This window comes from Cibotium barometz, chromosome 12 (genome assembly GCF_041138505.1).
Source record: "Cibotium barometz isolate CiBa-2024 chromosome 12, ASM4113850v1, whole genome shotgun sequence".
Taxonomy (NCBI): Eukaryota; Viridiplantae; Streptophyta; class Polypodiopsida; order Cyatheales; family Cibotiaceae; genus Cibotium; species Cibotium barometz.
In genome coordinates, this window is record NC_141057.1 from 27,411,703 (window position 1) to 27,436,607 (window position 24,905).

At 47.4% G+C, this 24,905-nt stretch overlaps 1 protein-coding gene across 3 annotated transcripts in view; it reads left to right on the forward strand.

Moving 5' to 3' along the window:
* The window catches only part of LOC147633246 (potassium transporter 10-like), a 43,494-nt gene extending 18,819 nt beyond the window's left edge, over positions 1-24,675 (forward strand). Inside the window, exons 4-9 of one of the 3 annotated variants that reach the window (XM_086806276.1) lie at positions 4,732-4,782; positions 4,897-5,157; positions 5,244-5,296; positions 22,813-22,927; positions 23,066-23,320; positions 23,399-24,675. In XM_086806276.1, the coding sequence (XP_086662402.1) occupies positions 4,732-4,782; positions 4,897-5,157; positions 5,244-5,296; positions 22,813-22,927; positions 23,066-23,320; positions 23,399-24,471 (1,808 nt within the window). In that variant the 3' untranslated portion in view covers positions 24,472-24,675. The remainder of the gene's footprint in view (positions 1-4,731; positions 4,783-4,896; positions 5,158-5,243; positions 5,297-22,812; positions 22,928-23,065; positions 23,321-23,398) is intronic. The other 2 variants (XM_086806278.1, XM_086806279.1) reach the window with 2 other exon arrangements.
* Positions 24,676-24,905: the final 230 nt, after the last annotated feature.

The following is a 24,905-nucleotide window of genomic DNA, read 5'->3' on the forward strand; positions in this document are numbered from 1 at the left end:
GATGAGAGGCCCATCTCGACACCGGCGGAGACTACAACAGAGGATCAGGACCATACTAGCACGGCATGGGAGACATCCAGTCAGAGTACTCACCATGGAGGACATTGAGGATATCCGCCATCGACCGATGAGAGACATCTTTGGATAGAGATGTATACGATGCTTACCTTTGTTGCTGGAGTTTTCCTTCCCTAGATGTTATCCATTAGGAGCTCCTAGTTTAGCTCTCCCCGCAACAGCTTCCTCTGTTATGACTCCTTCGGAGCCTCCTCTCCCCTTCCGCCTCTCCAGAGCATACTAGCCGCCCTTTGGCCACGCCAGATCCGGAGTGGAGGTAGTCGGCAAGTTCAATATGCCGCCTAATTCATCATTTTTTGGAGCGGGTAGAGATGACGACCATCATTGCCTCTTTGGTGAGGGATCTCCTTGATGGTATCTGCAGGTTGCGAGGTCAGGGTGGATCTATCGTTTTGGAAACCCCCCCCATGTGAGAGCCATAGCCACAAACTTCTTCAGATCCCTACTCATGGTTGCCCCTCATATCCTCACAAGTGGTGGATGCGCGGGAGCGGGTCTGGCGGCATACGAGAGCGGTGGTTTCCCCGACTCTTCGGAATTTTCCTACTGACAGGCTGAGGAGCTGATGGAGGCCTTGACGGCACCTCCTAGGGGCAAATGCCCAAGAGCAGACAAGCTTCCAGTCTCCTTGTTTCTTCGTCACACTGGGATCTCATGGAAGGCGTCCTTAGAGGAGCTTTCAACGACTACACATGCCATGACATATAGAGGCTCTCACAGGATTTGATCCATTTGATTACCAAAGAGGACGGTGACAAATTGGAGATTCGGCAATGGAGACCTATCACCCTCCTTGGGACCGCTTACAAGATTTTGGCCAAGGCCATCAGCCAGAGACTATAGGCTTTCCTCCCCGACTTGATTCATGATACTCAAACAGGTTTTGTTCAAGATCGGAGCATTATGGACATCATCTTCACTTTTTGGAAGGCGACCGCTTCGACCAAGATGCGCTAGCGGGATCTCATTGTGCTCTTACTAGATTTTGTAAAAGCCTAGAATAGAGTTGCTTGGGGCTTTTTGGAGGGGACGATGTGTGCCGGATGGGATTTCCAAAGGAGTGGATCCGTGGTGTTTATGGACTTTACTCGGCCTCCACAACCAGGTTCTCATTCAAGGAGCTAGAGGTGATAGATTTCCCCTCTCTCGCTCGACCCAGCAGCGCTGCCCTCTAGCACCATATCTCTTTTTGTTTGCTGCCGAGGCCATGAGCATCTTTCTCTTAGCCCAGGAGACTGGGCTTCAAGGATTGCGTCTCCCCATCCGTACTAAGGAGGAACTGCTAGACTCTGAGTTTGCAGATGACACAACACCATACTTATTAGGTGACAAGGGGAAACTTCAACGATTTGCAGAGGCGATAGAGATCTTCTATCGTGCATCTGGAGCGCAGATCAACTGGCACAAGTCGTGTGGATTTTGGGTTGGCTCTTTGCTTGCCCCGACTTGGTGGCCAGTTGATGCTTTCCAATGGATCCCAAGGGGCACTCCACTCCGTTACCTTGGATGCCAGGTGGGCCCCAGAGTAGGAGTTAGCCCCTCTTCTTCTGAGCATTCCGAAGAAGCTACTATACTGGAGTTCAACTAGGCTTTCCTTAGCCGGCCGAGTAGTGGTGGTGAACTAGGTTCTTCTTGCCACCATGTGATATATCGCTTCTTGATGGGCCTTGTCATGGGCCTACATTGATTAGGTTCAGCAGTTGATCCGCAACTTTCTGTGGGCTCGTAACAACGGGAGGCCTTCCTGGGCCAAGGTAGTGATCATACACCTGCGCCACAGAGGGGGTCTAGGCATCATCAACCCCACCATACAGAGCCATGCCCTTCTGGAAAAGCAGATTGTTACAAGCCTTCTCCCAGGAGGCAAGCCTTGGGAGGACTTCCTCCTGGCCACAATTTCAGCCCGTACACCGAGTTTGGAGGGCCCTTGGTCACAAAGCACTAGATGGATCTTCACAGAGATGCGGGCTCGTGGATTTGGCCCGGCTTATCAGGACAGAGCTTGGGATCATCTCAAGCTGGCCCTTCAGTAGGTGGTTCCAGTGGCCTCTGAGAACCGTCTCTGACAACCCTTGATCTGGAACCCCTTAATACATCTACCTAGTGTCACATGCTAGGGGCTTGCCCACACGTAACCTAGGGAGCTTTAAGCACAGCACGGGCCCTGCTAGGTCCCTTGGAGATTGTGTCACATTCACACAACTACCCCCAACGGCCCGCTAGAGGGGCCTGACTGGGATTCGGGGCAGGAATAGACTTAACCCTCGACATTGATTCCGACATTCCTTCGGAGTGGTTGACCCCGATTCCCGACCCTATCCCTCCACAATGGCTGGGAGTATTCACCAAGCATGATATTCTCCTCGCAGTTCATGGCACGGGCGCGGATGAGAGTTTTGCCTTGCTCACCTTTTCGATTGGACCTCATGGCAGATTAGTGAGATCAAAGCCCCCCTTGGAGGACATCAAGGGATGCACGTTACAGAGGGTGAAGGTGATTGGATTCCAAGCACATGAGTGGCACATTGATCCACCACCACTGGCCAAGGTGGCCACGGAGAGACTCGCGTTTATGGATTTGGGAGAGCCAGCCCATCACGTGCCTCCAATAGGATCCGGGAGAGTGGACTCGGCGTGATTCGGCAGACAGGGAGGAGACTCCAAGCACCCCATTTTTTTCATATATCGCACGGCTTGGCTATAAGATCCAGACGCCTGAGGTCTTGGGCACTCTAGCAGCAGCAAGACACTGGCAGTCCCAAGGTCTCTCACCGCACTCTCTCAGATTTATGGAAGAGGCTATGGCACAGTTTTCGACCTTGGAAGATCGCTCTCTTTTTGTGGCTACTACTGGCACTTAGGAGTTTGGTGGTAGGCATGTTGTTGGCCATTTGAGGCAGACCAACGTCATGTCCGAGATGTGGACATCCCCGGGAGTCTCAACGACATTGTCTTTGGGATTGCCCGAAGGCTTGCCCGAATTTGGCAGCGAATTCCTCGCATCTTCACTATAGACACGGCCTCTTCCCATACTTTTACATGGGGCACTGTTACTTGGGCCACTGAGGCCAAGGTTGTTATGGATTACGAGGAGGAAGGTGGGGGACTAGCCCTTCAGGTCTCTCATCTTTGCATCTCGGTAGTGCCAATTCTAGCACCATTGACTAGTCACCGGACTCCTAGTTCGATCCAGAGATGGGGCAACATTGTTGCATGGCACATCTGGAGAGCTCGATGCACCGAAGCCATAGAAGGCACCCACACTCCGCCAGCGGAGTCCATTAGGAGCATCTGGCTCAACATCATTCATACCCTTCGCGGCCAATGGGGGAAGCTTTAGGGTGGTTCTAACGGTATGCGAAAGCATCCGGGAAGCCTTCCTAAGGCTATGACGACATGGTCCTTTTCTCACAAATAGTGGTGCTAAGCCCACTTGGCACTATAGACCACATGTATAGTTATCCCTCCCTACCCATTGTATGAGATAGCCTTCTCCTCATAGAGCGGCCAGCCAAAGGAGAAGTGCATCCTTCCCCATTTTCGTCTTTGATCCTCGCTTTGTACTTGGAGGCGAGTTTGTACTTAGCCTTTTAAGGCTGTCTTTTGTTAACTAATATAAAGATCTCGTTTCTGGAAAAAAAATGATGTGGCGGATGTAAACGATTTGTCTTCCTTTCCTACAAGCCTGTCTAAAACATAACTTGGGTCTGCATCACTGCCAAGTGTGGAAAACTATTAATACACTGTTGTGGCCTTTTGAACCCATCCCACCTGCGGATGATCAAGATAGACTTCATGATTGGCAACCTGTTGGTCATACCAATCCTCTTCGTTTGGATGCACTTTCGGTAAGTAATGTGTACAAATTGTTGCTTCCTTCCCCGTGGATCTAGCATCATGCTGATACTTCATGGGAAATGCATAAGAATACTAAATGGTGGAAACAAAGGCTTCAACTAATATGGAGTTGTGAGCTGCCTCTCAAACAACGTCTATTTTTAAGGAGATGCCTTGTGGGAATACTTCCAATTTCCACTTTTCTGGCAAAACAACATATCTCCAAGGATAGATGTGGACAACATGCACAGTCCGTTCCATCTTCTTTGGTATTGCACGGAGTCTACAACTTTCTTGCAAGCACTGACTCGCAATCTCCTGTTTTCCATCCTTCAAAGGAGAAAAACTCTTTGGTGTTTTGCCATCTTGAATGGTTAGATTTGACACTGTCATGATCTGGATGAGATACTGGGCACTCTGGACTACTTGGAAGGTTAGGAACCGTATTATGTTTTGACAACCTTCTCTAGATGCTTATGCTTTCTTTCATGCAAACTTCATGAGTCCCTACATGACTGTCGACAGTTGGAGGCTATTGAAACCCGACAGTTTGAGGTCTTCTTCCACTGTTTCTAGCTTTCTTCCTTGGATGACTTTGAAGTCCATCCTCCCCATGTTCATTGCTCCTTGGTAATAGAACACTGGTTTTCTACTATTAAAAAAAGTGTGTGTGTTATATTAGAATATGTTGTCAATGTTTGAACTCTCACAGACTACGATATCCACTTGGGCAAGGGCCCACAACAAATGCAAATGAAGTGTTTAATACAAAGGTTGCTAAAATGAAGGATTTAGAGTTTTTTTTTTTTTTTGCAGTTCTATCATCTGTTGGTGGAATCAAAGTAAACTACTCAAGGATTAGCAATGGTAGGACTTTCCATTGAAGAAAATATATTCCATAAGCTCAATTTTCTAATGTTTTTGCCTTTTACCCATGGTCAATGTTGGTGACTTATGCCAATCTCAAACTTGCCTGTTCAGAATTTGTTGTTGGGGTTGCTTGTGCCATCTTGGTGGGCCTATTTCTTTTACAACGATTTGGAACAGATAAAGTTGGGTGGATTTTTGCTCCAGTTGTTCTGATCTGGTTTCTATCAATTGGAATAATTGGGCTCTACAACATTATTAAGCATGAGCCGTCTGTTTTCCGAGCCTTTTCCCCTTACTACATTGTTCAATACTTTGTTAACAACAAGAAGGATGCTTGGGTTTCACTTGGAGGAATTGTACTAAGTATAACAGGTATCCTAACTCTACTTAAGTTTAACAGCAGTACCTCTTCCTAGTGTTCTTCTTGAGAAGACATGTTGAAGTGTGTGTTTTCACAGGAACAGAGGCTTTGTATGCTGATATAAGTCATTTCTCTGCTTCAGCTATTCAGGTAATTTTGCAGCCTAAAAATTATTCTCTCTTATAAACAAATACACACAAAAATCAATACTTCAATCAAAACAATTGCCAGTTTCCATGCCTTAGTATTCTTTAGCATTGAATGTTTTATACCTTTACAAGCTGCCTGTGTATTGTAGCTACATATTAATCTTCAGGATACACTTCATGCATAAAAAACGTATGTAGAAGAACTAGTTCAGGGACAAGGATATGATGGAGGCAATGCTAGCCACTCCCACTAAATGTCAAGGCAGCAATTTTGCTGTGTTGGAACTTCGAATAGACAACTAGTTGTTTTTACTTGTTTTCTATGTCAATGTGCATGTTAGATACATACTCAATATATAACATTGGTCTCATAGGCCTTTGTAGTCTCTTGTAAGACGTTAATATAATTTCTTCTCTTTTCTTTTCTTCCTTTCTCTAATGTCATTTGGTAGATATACATTCATAAGACATGGATAGAACCAAATACTCCCATCCAGGATGATCGCTTCCTTGTAGTGAAGAGGAATGAGTTTATCCCAATACCTAGGAACTTCCTTGTCACATTCACTCGAGATCTCCATGGGTCAACTTTGGGTGCCATTGCATACGCTACCATTGAGATAGAGAGATAGTGCCATCCATACATGAGGGCTGATATGGGGTTTATGTGACATGCATGAGGTCAAGAGTGAGGAGCACACACTTCTTCAAAGCCTAGTATGCAATGAGATAGGAGATCACTTCTACTGCCTATTTAGAGAATCCACCTGAATTTCTACATATCATGACAACTCTAGACTTGCTTGGATCTCTGTTACATGCACTCAGCTTGACCGTGATAACGCACAACAAGGCCTTCTTTATACCTTTATGTGGTGAGAATCTTTAGCATCCAATTTAGAGAATAGAGAGAGAGAGAGAGAAGAGAATGAGAATGTAGAAGACGACACACTATTGGATCCTAAATACCCACTGAAGGGCGCCCCCCACACCCCCCCCCCCCCCCCCGCAAGCAGGAGTATTTGCTTATATTATTCTTTGGAGAATGTTGTACAATGCTTGAGAAAACAAACGATGTGAATGCCCAATGCAAGGACGAGGCAAACCATACGTCGGCTGAGTATCCACCTAATCGAGGCTCTGCTGAAGACTCTTTTTCCCACTGATGCAAGTCCAGATAGCTGTAGAACTGCACATGCTTGCTGAATGTGAAGAGGAGCTTCCTTGATGCCTGGAGAGTCTAGATGTTGTCCTGATTCTGTACTTTATGCTGAATACCTGAATGAATGGTGTGGGAATGAGGCCCCTGAATTTATATGGCCTCCGGTTGCAGTCGGCTGCCTTAGAGATCTGTCGGCCTGCAGAATTTCCCACAAAAAGCCTGGTCGGCTGCTTTAATTGCCCGATCGGCTGCTGGCATTGCCCATGACTGCTGGTCGGCTGTAGGACTGATCGGCTGCTGGCTGACTGGTTGTCTTGGCCTGGCCGACTAGTCACCTAAGACACCAAAGGGGCTGGCCGACTGTACTTGGCATGTGGCAAGGGTTTGGACACCCTTTGCAAGACTAGCCCACCTTGGGCTGCCTTGGAGCTGGCCCTAGGGCTGGCCCCTTCTATGTGAGATCATAGTGGCACCTGGTTCGCGCACTCCCCAGGAGGTACGGTTCGGTACGGTCGATACGTACAGTTCAGTACGGTACGGTGGAGGTACGGTCGACTAGGATTTGACCGTTTTTTTGTCCTTTGATCATTTTTCGAGGTTGTTTTTTGATCTTTTTTTCACTCACAAGTGCTCATTGCTCAAGTCTATCCTCTCCCTTGAGCTCTCCTTCAAGGCTCAAGCCTCTCTCCCCTCTAAACTCTCTCAATCATCTCCCTCTTCCTCCACCGTATTTTTTTATTTTTAAGTATTTTTTTAAATGGACCGTACCTCCACCGTATTTTTATTTTCAAAATTTAGCGGTGTGTTCCGAGACCGTATTTGAACGTACTATACCGAATTGAACTTTTCATACCTGACAACTATGTGTGAGATGATCCTAACAATGCCTACTAATGCATCTAGGCTATGGTTGACAACTACATGATCCTGTATGATAAATCCTCCAAGTGGGTTAAGAGGACTGACACTTGACTGACCTCTAAGGCTCAAAGACTGACCTACATAGCTCGTGCCTGACTGTCCCTGGACAAAGGGCTCACAATGGGGTCACGGCGTACGACAAATATTCCTAAAAAAGGTGCTACTTCTGTACAAATGCTGCAATGATGATCATGCAAGTGTGTCACTGTGTAACCCAGTGCAGGGTGCACGTGACATTCCCTCTTGCTTAACTTGGCAGCAAGTTCAAGGCTTCCAAGTAGTTCGCCAACAACTAGGGGTACTCCTGAAAGAACTCTTCATCCAACCAAACTGCTTCATGGGTTCCGTGGTCCTTAAACTTCATGTAAAACTGTCGTATTCTTCGACTGGATCCATGCTTTCATCTATGGAGGAGAATTTGCTCTGGCTCTACGACTTCAGCTTCGTCTATCATATCTAATTGTTTCTCTTCTGATATATCTTGCAATGTTGGACCTACATGAAGAAAATATGAAAGCAAGAGCAAACTAGAAATGAAACAAGAACACAAATGAAAGACAAAGAGTTACTTGAGATGAGTGTAGACAAGACACAAGATTGATACTTTCATTGATGTGACAGCCACAATATATAGATGAGAAGTACAAGATAGAGTAGACTGACTTATGGGACAATTATAGAGGTGCCACATGGCACTAGACTCAAGACACAAAGACTCAACTGAAACTAGACTAGAGAAATAGTACACCTAGTGTGCACTTATTTCCAACACCCTCCTTAAGTGGACACTAGGAGGAAGACAAAAAGACAAGACTATGACATGACAAAAGATAAGACCAAGACAAAGAGATTAGACAAGGATTGAGAGACAAGCTAGAAGACAAGATGGACAAGACTAGAAGACAGACATAAAGACTGATAGAGTGAGAGACAAGACAGAAGACATGACAGACAAAGATCCTGAGACACCCCTCCTCAAGTGATATCCTCATATGGGTTCACAAGGATAGGGACAAGATGGATCTAAAACAAGACACAGTCAGATTGATAGACAAATAGACAGACAGACAAGAAGACTAGATAGACAGAAGACTGACTGTAGACCTGACTGTAGACAAACAGATGGACCTTGAAGACATCCCCTCCTCAAGGGCAATCTCTGCCTCTTGGGTAGGGACAAGAGAGAGGTCAAAAAGCATAATGAGTAAGACACTAGAACCCCTTGACCTACATCATCGGTGGTCAAAGTGGTAGACAAGAAAGGTGAAGTAATCAGAAAGCCCACTCCTCATCATGTGAGGAATGAACAGCAAGATCTGCTCTGATGTAGATGCTGCAGCAACATGGGCTGAGGTAGATGCAGGGGCTGATGTAGAGGTTTTAGAGTAGCAGTCCTTCTCCCGGTGATTATCACGGCCACAAATGGTGCATGGATGAGCCTTGAAGCAGTCCTTCTCCATATGATTAGTTTTTCCACAATGGGTGCAAGGCTTTCTTACCTTAGAACCTCCTTTCTTTGCTAAAAATGCAGTGTCAGTTACCTTTTGTTGTTTTGTTCTTTCCTCTTCTTGGAGAGCATTGATGATACCTTCAAGAGTAGGATTATTGTGATACTTGAAGGTAGTGACAAGAGTAGCATAGGTGTCAGGTAAGCTTTTGAGAAGCACAGCAATAGCAATATCTTCGGAGATGGGGGACTTCACTGATGCAAGCTGAACCATAAGACTGCGAAAATAATTGACATGAGAGGCTATAGTAGCTCCCTCCTGCATATATAGATCAAAGAATGAGATCATAAGTGCAATCTTAGAGTTTTTAGAGCGGGGTCCAAAAAGGGTATCCAAAGTGATCCATGCTCGAGAAGCAGACTGTAACTTCAGCTTCGTCTATCATATCTAATTGTTTCTCTTCTGATATATCTTGCAATGTTGGACCTACATATAGCTTCAACCAAGAAACATGAAAGACATTGTGCATAGTCCAACTTTCCAGCAACTTTAACTTTAAAGAGACCACTTAACTTTTGAATGATTGGAAATGGGCCGAAGCTTCGGAATGATAGTTTGTGGAGAACGGGGTTGTGCCAATGAGGTGATAGCTCAAGTGGTGAAGGTGTTTGCCTAGGACCAAGAGGTCCTGGTTTCAAAACCCCTCTTGGTGCTTCCCCGACGGCATCGCCTACGGGTGGATAGCCTATGGGCGGCTGTCTACGGACGATGAAATTTGGTAACTATGGGAGAATCTTGGGCCAAAGGCCAGTTGAAAAAAAAAAAAGAACAATGGGGTTGTTCTTGCCAGGGACATTCAATCATTTCCCCAAATTGTTGGAACAATTGACTCCATCTGGACTACCTATCACTCCATTGGGCACTGGGCATGATTTGCAACCATTTAAGTGCCTGGTGATCTGTCTTAACTCTGAAGTCGCTCCCGTATAGGAAGTGCTTCAAATGTATAAGCACGGCCATCACCCCCAACAGCTCCTTGTCATACGCCAAATAATTCTTTTCGGCATTATTCAATTTGCGGCTATAATAAGCCATTGGCCTACCATCTTGCTGTAAAACAGCTCCAATGGCAAGGTTATTGGCATCGGTAATCACCTCCAAAGGATCATCCCATGATGCCGACTAAAAAACTGGTAACTCAGAGGCAACTTTCTTCATTGCTTGGAATGTCTCTAGAGCCTTGCCCGTAACCATAGTTGCCAAGCGTTTCATGAAACGTGTTTCATAAACGTTTTTTTCATTTCCCAGACGTTTCAAAAATGTTTCATACAAAAAGAAGGGGATACAGACCCCAAAATTTATATACAAGTTTATAATACGTTAAAAATATGTTGCCTTCCTTGCAATATAATATTAAACATGCATCATTTATAATTTAAAACATGTTTACAAGCTAAAACTAAAGAATCTGGGTGACCCAGTTACAGTGGGCACCCAACTGAGTCACTAATAAATTGGCATAAATAAACTGGCAACATCAAGAATCAAGATCTAGATTCAATCATCAATAATGGCAACTACTCAATAATGGCACTCAAAGTGATCACGAAAAGCCTGAATCCTGAGCTGATACAAAAAAAGTAAACTGAAGTCTAAAATACACAAAGTAAAGCATGTTGATAGATGCAATAATGCATGACACACAGTAAACTAGAGAAGCTTGATAGCCCCAAAGACTAGTCCTCAATCTGGAGTGATCACGAAAAGTCTGAATCCTGAGCTGATACAAAAAAAGTAAACTGAAGTCTAAAATACACAAAGTAAAGCATGTTGATAGATGCAATAATGCATGACAAACAGTAAACTAGAGAAGCTTGATAGCCCCAAAGACTAGAGTCCTCAATTTGGAGTCTGGGCACTCAATCCTCAACATCCTCGATGTCCTCATCAATAGCCTCCTCGGTAGACTCAACGTCACTCTCAGAAGAGGACGATGTTGCCTCAACTACCGCACTCGTCTCAGCTTCCCCTTCCTCCACTGTATGGTCCTTGACCGTGGCCTTTAGGGCTTCCATTTCTGCCCGGAGTTCCCCTATCATTGGGGCAGCTTCTGGCATTCCTGTTTGTTGCAGCTGGGTCTCTTTCAACATCTGAATCACCTCTTCCTAGTGGTTCACTACTTGGGCTGTCAGTTCTTCAATCCTGTTGTTCTTTCCCTGTATCTCCTTTTGCGGAGACCTTCCAACTGTTTTTCATGTTGGTTTAGAACCATGTCCAGCACCTTCTTTTGTTCGCCCAGTAATTTCTTGGTGTTGTCCTCCACTGTCTTGATGTATGCCTCCAGCTCCTGTAGGTTCATTGTGCTATTTCCCCCTGGTTGCTGCCTTGGGGGCCTGAGCAAGGGCGGGCGGGAAAAAGGACGGCGGACACAGAGCAACGCATAGATCAAGGGAGGCAGAGGGGAAGCAACAGGGGCACAGTGCGGCAAAGGGCCACCAGCGCGAACAGAGGAGAGGGGGGGGCGGCGACCACAGAGCAGCACGCAGATCAAGGGAGGCGGGGGGGAAGCAGCAGGGGCCCAGCGCGTACAGAGGAAGGGGGGGGGGGCTGTGCAGCTTCACGCCATCAGCAAGGCAGTCAGAGAGCACACAGGTGCAAGGCAGCGCAGCACAGCGCACAGAGCAGCACGATTGTACGAACAGGCGCAACACGACACACAGGGCAGCGCGCGCGATCAAGGGAGGCGGAGGGGGGGCAGCAGGGGCGTAGCGCAGCAAAGGGCCACCAGCGCGCAGCACGAACAGAGGAAAAGGGGGGGGGGAGAGAGAGAGAGAGAGAGAGAACGGTGCACCGCTTCACGCCATGAGCAAGGCAGTTGAGACTTGAGAGAGAGAGAGAGAAAGAAAGAAAGAAAGAAAGATTTTATTAACGTCTTCCAAAAGACCGAACTCGGCCTATGAGACAAATCGGAGTACCTGTATGGGGTATCCTCTGTCATCCCAACAAAATGAAAAAGTACTGAATAAAAAAGCTGAATCTGGGTGTGCAGGGGATGGAGCTCTATTACTAGGAGAATGCAAAGCTATATGCATGGAGTATACAATCATGATATGCAACCTAGCTAGCTCCATCATGTACCATACTGGGGGTATAAAATGGTATACATCAGTGAAGGGGGTGTCCACAGCTCCCTGAAGAACATGCCTGGGTGTGCTCTGAAGCGAGCCAGTCGCTCCGCACCCTCTGTGTGAAACTGAGCTCTGATCTCTGTCATCTCTCTCTGGTATAGGCGTGGTGTCCGAAAGCCAGGTGTCCTCTGTCTCCTGCAGGCTCTAAGTGTCTCTGCTCTCTGGAGAGTAATTCCCTGCCGTGTAGGGGCTGGGAGGGGTATGGATCTCTGAAAAAATGTAGTAATCTGTGTCTGTCGCCCCCCCTCTGGAGCTGTCTCAGCCTATAATAATGTCTCTCTGTGGCGCTGTATGTCTAGAATGTATCTCCCCAGTATGCGCTGGTCTGCTGTCTCAAAGATTTGGCGTAGGGAATGTGGCTCTCTGAATAAAATGGGATATCTCTCTCTGATGGCTGTATATGCTCTGCATCTGCATACATAATGCTCCTCACTCTCCACCTCCTCTCTGCACAATCTGCATACCCTCTCCTCTCGGGGGATCCGTGCTGCTCTGCCAGTCTCAATCTCCAATCGGTGTGATGAAACTCTGAGCTGACCAATAGCCACTCGGGAGCCGTGTGGTAAAAAGCCCTCCATGTATCTAGGCCTCTCTATAAATCCATCATCAGTGATACTCATGAAGAGATCTCTGTAGTATAGCATCTTCGGTGGAAGAGGCTGTGTAGGCGATATCCATGTCTCTCGTGTATAGAGCTGCCATAGATCCTGTCTCAATACTCTGTTCCTCTCACTATGAGAGAGACGGATATGTGGTGCATCCCTGTCATACTGGGATGGTTGTAGATGATCCATGTCTAGGCCATGCTGTGAGAACCAATGTGTGACCTGTGCATACCATGATCCTCTGTCTCCTGCCTCAGCCAACTGTCTAGATGCCTGAAAAGCTCTGTATGATAATCTGTCCTGTGGCATCTCTCTGAATCTGTCTAGCAGGCATAGTCTGAAATATGGCCTCTACCATCATAGGAGGCGCAGCAAACTCTGCTCAGATAATGTCATGAGGTACTGACGGTTTGCTGCGTATCATGCATGCCATCATGAGGGCCTGTGGTCTCTTTATCTGTGTCCACCAATGGGTAGCAAGGCCTGGCGCCCATACTGTTGCTCCATACATCAATGCCGGTGTGACTAATGTGTCAAATAGCCACCCCTTCGTCCGCGGCTCCTGAAAATGCGCCTGGTGGCACTGTCTCTCTAGCATAGCCAATGCTGCATATCCCCGTGTCAATCTAGCTCTGGCTGCTGAACCCATGGTAAAGCGTGTGGCTGCTGCTGAGAAGGTAACCCCTAGGTACACGTATGATGTCACCACCTCCACCTGGCATCCTGCGAGAGTGAATGTCAGCTGACTCCTGCCCTGTCTCGATGTATGAAAGACCATAACCTTGGTTTTCCCAAGGTTCACAGTAAGACCCCTCTGTCTGCAGAAATCATCGAGTGCATGTAGATGCTGCTGTAGACCACTTGGGGACTCAGACACTAATACAATATCATCAGCATAGAGCATAATATGTACTGAGGTACCTGCTAAATCAACTCCATCTCCGCCTCCCCGTGTAATGAAGTCAGCCACCTCATCAATGTATAACCCAAATAGCGTGGGGGAAAATGGGCATCCTTGCTTCACACCAATGGTGCTAGCAATAGTCTCGGACATACCTCCTGGACATCTGACTCGCCCAAAAACCTGCTCATATAATGCATAGATGCCCCATGTCATATCTGCTGGTATGCCAAGAGACTGCAGGCGCTGAAAGAGCCTCTCTCGTGGTACTGTGTCAAATGCCTTGCGGAAATCCACAAAGCAGCAATAGAGCTTTCTCTTCCTCACTCTGGCCTGATCAATCATACATCTCAAAGTGAATACATGGTCAATGGTAGAGAAAGCTCTCCTGAAGCCTGCCTGCCCTAATGAGCGTAAACCTGCTCGCTCAGCATATAAGCGAAGGTCTTGCTCCAGCACTGCACCATAGAGTTTGGCCAGCACGTGGCCAACCATAACCGTCCTGTAGTTGCTCGGATCGAGCATATCCCCTGTTTTGTGAATCGGCACAATGGTGTGCATCGTCCACTCCGCAGGCAAACCCTCTGCTAGTGCCCTGTTAAACAGGTGTGCAAGAAAAGGAGCTAAAGAATCTACTGCATATATGAGATGCTCACCCTACAGGCCCATATGGTCGGCGGCCCTTCCATGCTGTAGGCGGCAGATAGCTTCCTGTACCATCGAGTGGGTAAAGAAGCTAGTTGTGGTAGGTCGAGGCTCCTATGGCTGAGGTATAGGTGGCTGCTGTGGGGCATGGTATAGACCCTCTGCATATGTGTGCCATGTCTGTGGGTCTGCAATAGGTGTCGGGGTCCGGGGCTCTCTGAAGTGCCGCCATGGCACAGGGCTATCTCTACTCATGAAGAAATGAAAGATCTCTAGCTCCTGTATCTCTGCGAAGGCCCGCCTTTTGCGGCGAGTAAGTCTCCTCATCTCTCTCCTCGACTCCTGCTCTGTGATGGCTCCCAAGGCTCTCTGTATGCGGAGTCGTGAGTATAGGGCTCTGCACTCGTCATCATACCATCTGTTCTGGGGCATAGTCCCAGGTCTCACAGGCTCTCCTGAGTGTACACGATGTGGGAAGCTCTGTAATGCAGCCTTGTGTAGGAGTGATGCGAGCTGGGCTGTAATGGTATCCATAGATGCCGGGGGATCCATGAGTAGGAGCCCATCCTCTACTCTGCCAGTGTATATGTCTGCCATGTCATGTGTGAAGTAGATGGTAGTGTGTGGCGTCGGTATGTGGGGGGCTGGTGATACTGGTGATCCAGCTAGTGAAAATGCCAAGTATGTATGATCTGCCCCAATAGGACGAGGTGGAATGGAGAATGAGGTGACAAGCTGTGATGCCTCCAAAGACCCCATAATGTAGTCTACCACCGTGCCTCCGGTCTGTGTATGACCCCCATGTGGGAAGCATGTCAGCCCTCATGATCCCGGCCACTGTAGCATCCCGTTATAAATAACAAGACGATGCCTGGCTCCCAACTCTAGTAAGTGGTCCCCATAATGTCCTCTGTCTGGTCCAGTGTCCTCTGATGCCCGACTAGCCCCTATCTCCTCTGGATCCACAGGGTGGAGGATCTCCATGTCATCATAGTCATACACCTCACACTATCTGCTCTGTGTGTGGGCATTGAAGTCACCCGTAAGAAATACTTCCCCTAGTGTAGAATAATGCATAATCTCCTCTGACAGACAAGTGTATGGCGAGGCTCCTATCTCCTCCTCCTGTGGCATGTCCTCTGTAATGACATAGGAGGATCCTGATGGAGAAAAGTAACATAGAGCTGGAGGATCCTGATGGAGAAAAGTAACATAGAGCTATGTATATAACCTTGTCCTGTGAGAGCTGTAAGCTGATCCACATGTATCTGGCCTCTGGATCCTGTGCTACCACTCTCAGTCTCCCCTGTAGCTCCCGTCTGAATAGGACTGCTACTCCCCCCGACCCTCTCGAGGTACCCTGGCGTGTGGTCCTCCTGTATGCTGACTCCCACTGGAATCCCTCTACTCGAGGTAGCCCTCTCTCTGGGCTCTGATGTGTCTCTGTCAGAAGTATGATGTCTCTCCCCACCATAACATGCTCCAGTCGTCCAGGCTGCACCCATAGTGAACCATTACAGTTCCATACTGCTATGTGTATCTCTGTCAGTGGCCTGGTCTGTGTCCCATAGGCCCCAAACCGCTAATCCATGGGCCGGCCATCAATGATGACCCGACCATCTCGATAGAAGGCCTTCTTGCCTTCTCTCCTCGCGTGTAAGACTCGTGGCATGCAAGTTCTCCTATGCTCAAGCTGCATCCTCGTGAGATCATCATCCAAGAAAATAGGAGCTCCCTCTAAACCCCGTAGTATGACCCTCTTCCTCATGAAGGTGACCCTCTCCGTCTCTCCTGCAAACTGTAGGATGAGGGCTCGCTTGCGTGTTGAGTCTTTCCCGGCTCTCCATGCTTTGGTGAAGGGGAGAGGGTGCTCTTCCTTGTAGCCGAGCTTCATGCATAGAAGCTGTCCATCTTTCTCGGGAGTGGAGTCGGGTGTCTCGGCTATACCTGTGACTCGAATGTTGAGGCGGCGGGCATGCCTCATCTTCTCCTCCTCAATGGTGGTGTGAATGATTTGGTTTTCTTCCCTTTGAGTCTCCTCCCTCACTTCTTTACGGATGTTCTTCTTCACCACCTCGACCCATCCTGACTGCTTGGCTTCGAGCTTTCCCTCCATGTCCTTTGTGATCTCCTTGGAGATCACTTCTTTGATGGCCGTGAGAGTGTTGTCATTGATCTCCCCTTCTTCCTTCTCAGCATTCTTGATGGCTACCATTTCCACTTTCAATGCACTCACCTCCTCCTTGAGTGCCGTGTTCTCTTGTTCGACGTTCGTGACCCGTGCTTCGAGAGCTATGATGTGCCTGTGTAGTTTGTTTTCCACCTCATTGAGGTTGGAATCGGATGTCTTCTTGTTCTCCTTGATTAGTGCCTTCATTGCCATCTCGAGGGCCTCGAGTTTCCCTTGGAGACTCGGGGCCATTCCTCCAAATCACTCTGCAGTCCTTCCCACAGGCAGGGAGGAGAGAGAGAGAGAGAGTTATGTTGCTGCCTTGGGGGCCTGAGCAAGGGTGGGTGGGGAAAGGGGGTGCAGGCGAAATGGCGAACTGGGCAGACCAGAGGGGGCAAACCTAAGGCGAAAGGGGGTAGAGGCGAAATGGCGAACTGGCGAGGGGGCCAGGCCTAACGCGAACTGGCGGGCAAAGAGGCGCATAGGCGAAATGGCGAACTGGGCAGACCAGAGGGGGCAAAATGGCGAACTGGCGAGGGGACCAGGCCTAACGCGAACTGGCGGGCAGAGAGGCGCACAGGCGAAATGGCGAACTGGGCAGACCAGAGGGGGCGCAGAGAGAGAGAGAGAGAGAGATGATAACACACAATAGAGAGTGGATATACTGAGCCATGGAAAACCGAAAGAAAAAGTAAAATGAAACAGTACATGTGATCAGCAGATGATCTTGTGTACGGTGAGATATGCTGTGATCAGCTAATGACAATACCTGCCTCGGCCAGAACCGATCTGATGGCGGAGTGAATGTCACGCCTCTGTGATGGGAGCATGACATGTCGGCGGAGAACCTCACGAATCTGTCCCTGTGTGGTGGTCCGGTGGAGGATCCTGATGCTCTGGATCGGGGACGTCTACGTCGCAGCATGGATCGAGCTCTCTCACTATAAGAACTCCTCTGGGGCGTGGAGCAGGAGCGTGGGTATGGGTGGTGGGCTTTGATGTCGTAGTAGAGGAACTGTTGTGGCCAGTGGATTCCGATGTGAATGTATGTACCACAAAGAAATCTGTGATGGCTCTATGTGAGGTGTCCTGTCGGAGCCGGGGCTGTCTCTCAGCATGTTGCCTGAACACTACATCCTTGTGTCGTCTCAGCTCCATCAAGTACATGCCCAAGCACCTCTGATCCTCAAACTGTATCACCCGTGTGAGTGGTCTGAATCCCTCTCGGAAGAGGTAGTGGAATCTCCCCCGTATGTCATAGTAAGCCCGGCAATTGAGCATATAATGGGCCTCATCCTCTACTGCTCCTGTGATGCATACTATGCATGTCCTCTCCGCATGTGGGATATCCTCAGCTCTGCCAGTCTCTACTCTAAGGCAGTGGGAGGATACCCTGAGCTCGCCAATCGTCATACGCATGGCATGTGACATGTGTATCTGTATGTATCCCGGGATCTCAAAGAATCCATCCTCAGAGAGTCTCAAGAAGTGATCTCTGTAGAACTCACACTTCTTACCAATCTCTAACGGAGACACCCATGTCTGGTGTATGTGTAGCCCGAGTAGATCTAACCGGATGATCTGGTTGATCTCCTGACACGAGAGATCAAGGTATGGGGAATCCAAGCTATACGGAAACGGGGGGGGAGACGGTTCATCTGTATGCCATGTGCATGAAACCACTGGACTACCTCAAAGTACCATGCATGTGTCAGTAATGGTGGTGGCCGTGTCACAAAGAGGAGGGCAGTGCTCCCTCTCCCTCTCGACGTATAATTTCATAGAGGACTCTAGTTCTAGCCGTGGGAGGCGATCTCTATCAAGCCTGTATACAAGCTGAATATAAGTGACAGTTTGAAAAAGGGCATCTGTAACCAGTGGGGCCACCCCAAACTCTGCATGTAGAATGTCATGTGGTACAGATGGCTTACTCCTGATCATGCGTGACAACATCACATGTAGCCTCTCTATGCTCCACCGTGATCCTTCCCTAGGCCTCGCCCCAAAAGAGCTACACCATACATAGCTGTTAGTCACTCCTAGCAATAGAGGGGGACCCTTCAGTGGGTAATTTGGGACCCAATAAGGTGTACAGATCTATCTCTCGCTCTCTCTCATCTCTTAAAGTTTGAAGTGATAAAGTGGATTGCTAAAGACTCGCGAAACTCAAGATAAAGAAGGCGGTGTGAGACTTTGTGTGACACGATCCTTCATTACACATAATTCTGTTGCATGTTACATTGGTATCAGATTCCGCTTGCGCATCCTAGCGTGAGAGCATCCTTGGATGGTCATACTTCGCTCCGGCACGACCAACGACTTCAGTAATATGTCTACAGAGGAGAGTACAGACGTCTCCCCGAAGGAGACCTTGCTCTTCCTCCTACTACAACACCATAGCTCTAGAACCAGCTTCTCATGGAGCATTTCCAACTCTAGGAGGCAACAGCAGCAAACCCCACTCTTCCAGTTACCCCCGACTTCGTCACCCTCTTCTTTCAGATGGAACAACAAAGATGAGAGGATGAAGCCAGACGGTGGGAAGAAAAAGCAGACATACGGGACTATAAGGAAGCCAAACGCAGGCTTGAAGAAGACCGCCGTCAAGCTGAACTCGCTGCTCGGGAACACCAACGAGAGCTCGATCAAGAGTGCATGTTACTCGAACACCAACCATAGTTACGGGAAACACTAGAAACAGGAGGGAAGGTGGCTTGAAACGGTGTTTCGCCTGGGTGACCTGCAGGAAACGCGTTTCCCGAACGGAAACGTTTCTACGTACTCAAAACGGCGTGTTTCTAGCGTTTCTACATGATGGTGAGAAACATTTCGCTGCATCCAAAATGGCCATTTCGTGTTGCTCGCATGCCACATGGCCCCATAGCTCAAAAAACCCCCAAATCGGCATGCGATCCAAGACGCCCACGGTACAATACTAAAAAACGACCAAAAAACGGGTTGAGATCTTTTTTGAAACATGTGGCCTGTACGTAGATTTTAAAAAAGCCCAAATCGTCATCAAATTTCGGCTGCAGGTATGAGGAGAAAAAAAACCCCAAATTGGCCACCTGGTTGCATATCAACGTATGAGAGTACAATCTTCCAGTCAATACTCTTTTTCGGTAGCGAAGTAAAAGCCTTGTTTTTCGCCTCTTCTTTCCTTTCTTTCTTCCACTCCCTCTGCACTGCAAATCCTCCCCTTTTATCTATTGCATTGTTGCACAGTGCACATTCTCCCCTTTTCTTTTTGTGTCTTCCGCGTTTCTTTTCCATCCCCATTCTTGCAAGCATTTCTTAAACTTTTCTTTGTCACTCTCATGGCATCTAGGCAGCCACATCTTGAGAGAGTGAATGAGAAGGAATTCACCCAGAGTGACTATTGGTGGCAGTAGGTGGATATTGTTAATAAATACGACTCCAAGAGAGGTGGGGCAAAAAGATTTCGTTGCCGATATTGCAAAAAGTTACCTCGGACCGAGCCTCTGCACTCCAACGTGCCCGACGCCCTCGGGCCCCCCGTCGGCCACGATCACCTCATCAGCTCCAGATCCAAGACATGCTCTACCACCATCGAGCTACCTTTCCACGTGACATAGCCGAGGGAGACCTCTCGGCCATACTCATTAGCCCCATGCTTGATATTTTGGAGAGTGGTATACCATCTACTCGGAGCTGATGTTGCTCTCATGCTTCTATGTTCTTAGTATTCCATGATGAGTTTCCATGGACAGTTTTGTATCACCCCTAGCTATGTTTATGTTTTCTTTCTGTTTTATTTTCCATTCCATGATGAGATATGCCATGGACATTATTGTATCACTTTGGTCTCATAGGCCCATTGGGTCTTTAGTAGACGCTTAATATATCTTTCTTTCTTTCTTTCTCTCTCTCTCTCTCGCCAGCCAACCATCACCAATTTCTTCCGGACCCAGGAGGTGGAGGACACCGATATAGTGGATTTTGTGGACCCTCCACGAGCTGCTCCAAACCTACCTCGCCCGAGAGGAGTTACCTCGGACCGAGCCTCCGCACTCCAGCGTGCCCAATGCCCCCGGACCCCCCGTCGACCACGATCACCTCATCAACTCCAGATCCAGGACATGCTCCACTGCCATCGAGCTACCTTTCCACGTGACATAGCTGAGGGAGACCTCTCGGCCATACTCATCAGCCCCATGCTTGATATTTTGGAGAGTGGTATACCATCTACTCGGAGTTGATGCTGCTCTCATGTTTCTATGTTCTTAGTATTTCCATGATGAGTTTCCATGGTCAGTTTTGTATTACCTAAGTGAGATAGCTATGTTTATGTTTTCTTTTTGTTTTATTTTCCATTCCATGATGAGATATGCCATGGACATTATCGTATCACTTTGGTCTCATAGGCCCATTGGGTCTTTAGTAGACGCTTAATATATCTTTCTTTCTTTCTCTCTCTCTCTCTCTCATTTTGTTGGGATGACAGAGGATACCCCATACATGTACTCCGATTTGTCTCATAGGCCGAGTTCGGTCTTTTGGAAGACGTTAATAAAATCTTTCTTTCTTTCTTTCTTTCTCACACACACACACACATGTTATAGCTAGTTGTTTTTCAGTTTATGCTTTTCATTTTCTACTAGGGACATTTAGTTTCCTTGAATTTTGGATGTATTGGTACTTTTGTCTCATAGGCCACTTTGGCCTCTTGTAGACGTCAATATATCTTTCTTTATTTCTCTCGCCCCCGCACGCTTGCGCCCCTTTTCCACCCCCGCCTTAGCTCCAGCCTGCCCCCAAGGCAGCAGGGCAGCCCCTACTGGCCCCAAGGGGATTCTCTTCAAGCTGCAGACTGTGAAAGGCCTCCCTCTCTCGACTTCATGCATCGTGGAGGCGAAGGACACACAGGATCAGGACTCGGTCCAACAAATGGGACGGATTACAGGGAGATTTAAAGAAAGCGATGGACAAGCTGGACGCCCAAGCAAACACGAGTTCAGAACCCAACAGCTGGGGAACTCTTCCGAGAGAGGTGCTAATGACCATCAAGGACATCTTGGTGTTCCAGGATGACCAACGGGAGAAAGAGCCAGCTGAGCTCCGAGAGGAGATGGCAAAGATGAGGGAACAACATGACAAGCAAGTGGAAACCCTTGAACAAGTGATTTCGGCTCTCAGGCAAGCCTCCCAAGAGCATAAAGAAGAGGCCCAGAAATTCACAGAAGCAATTCAAGATCTTAAAAAGGAAAAGGGAGAAATCAGCCCATCTCTACTTTCAGAGGTTGAAGACCTCAGAACCCAACTCCACGAAGGCCTGGTGAACACAAGGAAGGAACTCGAGAAGGGATGGGCAGATGTCGTCAAACAGGAGGTGGGGAAGGAATGGACAGAGGTTATCAAGAAGCAAAAATCAGCCCCAACCCCCAACACCAACACTATCATGATAGCAACACTTGAGGAGGACAAGCGTCGCAAGCAGAAGGCCCTCAATGTGAAGATCACAGGGCTGAAGGTAGAAGGCTCACCGATGGAGGATGGTGAAGCCTTTTGCAAACAAATGGGAATACTAGCGCCCCCCCCCCCCCCCCCCCCCCCCCTTCATGGAAGCCTGGCACATGGGGAAGGGCCCTACAAAGGAGAGGCCTCTCTTCCTAAAATTTAAAGATGGAGAAACATGCACAGCCTTCTTGCAAAAGAGGGCCACACTGAAAGGAACCAAGATCTACCTAGGAGATGACCTCACACCCATGCAGGTGGAGCACAAACGGGCAGGAATCATACAAGTGATGGAGGCCTGGAAAGCCAGGAAGTGGGCAGTATACAGAGATGGGCGGGTGATTATCACGGAGCGGCGCTCTATATGGGTAACGGTGCCCACTGGCAACCGTTATGAGCATTTGGGTAATTAATGAGATGGTCGTCCCATCTCTCATGTTAGTAGACTAGAAGAGATGGTGGAGGCTAGAGATAGTTTTGTTTCTAGCGATGAACTTGTTTGGTTGGATGAACCAAAATGAATTCTGGATTTTTGTTAATAGATAGCATGCTGGAACAGAGATGCTAACTGAGTGGAAGTTTATACTAGAAATCATATTTCTTAGGAGATTGCAGAGTCTCTTAAGGGTAGCTCCCTGACCTTTTTTGTTAGCTCTTGCTCCATCACAAGAATGGGAGGTCTAGTTTAAAGGACGGAGTTACATTATGGCCCCAAAGCTCAGGTTGTGGCCAGCATATTATTTGAGGCTAGGCGACTCATTGAATAGTATAAATATAAAATATAGTATGTTGAAAAAATTGTGTACAGTGTGCATGCAACATGAGATATGCATTTATATGGTGTACAGGACAATCCGTGTTGCCACTGCATTAACCCATGATCTAAAAAATGTCTTGCTAAAGAAGACCACAAGGACTCTATAACACCACAAAAAGTACATGAGTGAGGAAAGAGGATTTGACTTGTCAATGTCAATAAATAAACCGCTCCTTGCTGTGCAGATTGCTTTCACAGGTCTTGTTTTTCCTTGTTTACTGGCAGCATACATGGGGCAGGCTGCTTACCTCACAAAGTTCCCAGAGCATGTGAATCAAGCTTTTTATAAATCGATACCAAGTAAGGGTTTTTTGATTGATGTGCCTAATTTGTGACCATACATGCATACATACAAACATACATTACATACATCCATAAACTAATGCATACAGTACATACATACATACATGATCTTAAAACTTGTGCACTTTTTTGCAGGCACTGTATATTGGCCAATGTTTGTGGTAGCCACAGTTTCTGCAGTCATTGCAAGTCAGGCAACCATCTCTGCCACTTTTTCTATCATCAAACAAGCACAGGCTCTTGGCTGTTTTCCAAGAGTGAAGGTGGTCCACACATCCAAGAAAATGACCGGCCAGATTTACATACCTGAGATCAATTGGATTTTGATGGTCCTGTGTGTAGTCATCACAGCAGGCTTTCAAAAAACAACTCAAATAGGAAATGCATATGGCAAGTGACTTTTACTATTCTTTGCAAAAATATTTGAGATCCATTGCTGAGTCTAATATTTTCTGACTCATTATGTAGGCATAGCTGTGGTGGCTGTAATGCTGGTAACGACAATCCTGATGACTCTAATAATGCTACTGATCTGGCAAAGCAACATTGTGTTGATAGCAACATTTGCTTGTGTGTTCCTTCTTGTGGAACTGGTGTATTTCTCATCAGTGTTATTCAAGGTGGATCAAGGCGGCTGGGCCCCTCTGGTAATAGCAGTTGTCTTCCTCATAGTCATGTATGTCTGGCACTATGGGACTCTGAAAAGATACGAGTTTGAGATGCAAAGTAAAGTATCCATGGGATGGATATTAGGTCTAGGCCCCAGCCTTGGCCTTGTAAGGGTTCCTGGGATGGGATTTGTCTACAGCGAACTGGCCCATGGAGTGCCTCCCATCTTCTCGCATTTTGTCACACACTTGCCAGCACTTCACTCCGTGGTGATCTTTGTTTGCATCAAGTATCTTCCTGTCAATACTGTTCCTACTGGAGAACGCTTCCTTATCAGGCGTATAGGCCCACAGGAATTCTTCCTTTACCGCTGTGTGGTGAGATATGGGTACAAAGACTTGCATAAAAAGGATGATAAGTTTGAGCAGAATCTCCTGGACCACCTTGCTAAATTTGTTCAAGAAAATCCTGCTCCTGAGCATGTGTCTGAGTCCAATGAAGGTGAATCCATTAAAGAATCATCTGTGAGCCCCATGTTCAAACCATCTGAGCTGGATTTTATAGCATTCCCCCAAAACACTCCACAAGATGATGACCACATTGACCGTCAATCCACACAGACATTCACAAGTGAGTCAATTCTATCCGAAGCATCCATGGAGCAGCCCCTCAGTAACCGAGTGAGGTTTGCTTCAAGGATAGATGATGAAGTAGATGATGAGATACAAGTTCTATCTAAAGCCAGGGAGGAAGGCGTAGTCCACATACTAGGAGACGTGGTGGTTCGGTCAAATTGGGAGTCAAATTTTGCAAAGAAGGTTGCAGTTGACTACATCTATGCATTTCTAAGGAGGATCTGTAGAGAAAACAGTGCCACTCTAAACATCCCGCATGAAAGCCTCTTCAGCATTGGGCAAATATACCTTGTGTAAGAAAAGCTCCAAGCTCCGGCAACACAAAACTGTTCATAGTCTGAACCCCACCAGAGGGGTTGTGCAGAAAGTTCTGATATATACTGGGCATGTGTATTATTATTTTGCTGCTGCATTGACATAGTAAAGAAGGTCAATTGCAACTGTGATGCGGATATTGTGCTTGGAACCACAATCTCTATAAAGCTGTGTACTTTTGCTCAATGTTTTTGGTGATGTTTTGTGGTATGTATATATTATTTAGTAATAATGTGACCTGCCGCTGTAGGATGACGGGTACTGAACCCAGGTTCTCACACTGGGAGGCAAAATCCTTCACCAACAGGCTACACGCACATGGACATACAAATCGACTTTGCAAGGGCACCCATAGCATGTTTGTGTGCATAGAAATGCAGCTTGAGTGTGCAGCATGCAAGCTCCCACATTTGCTG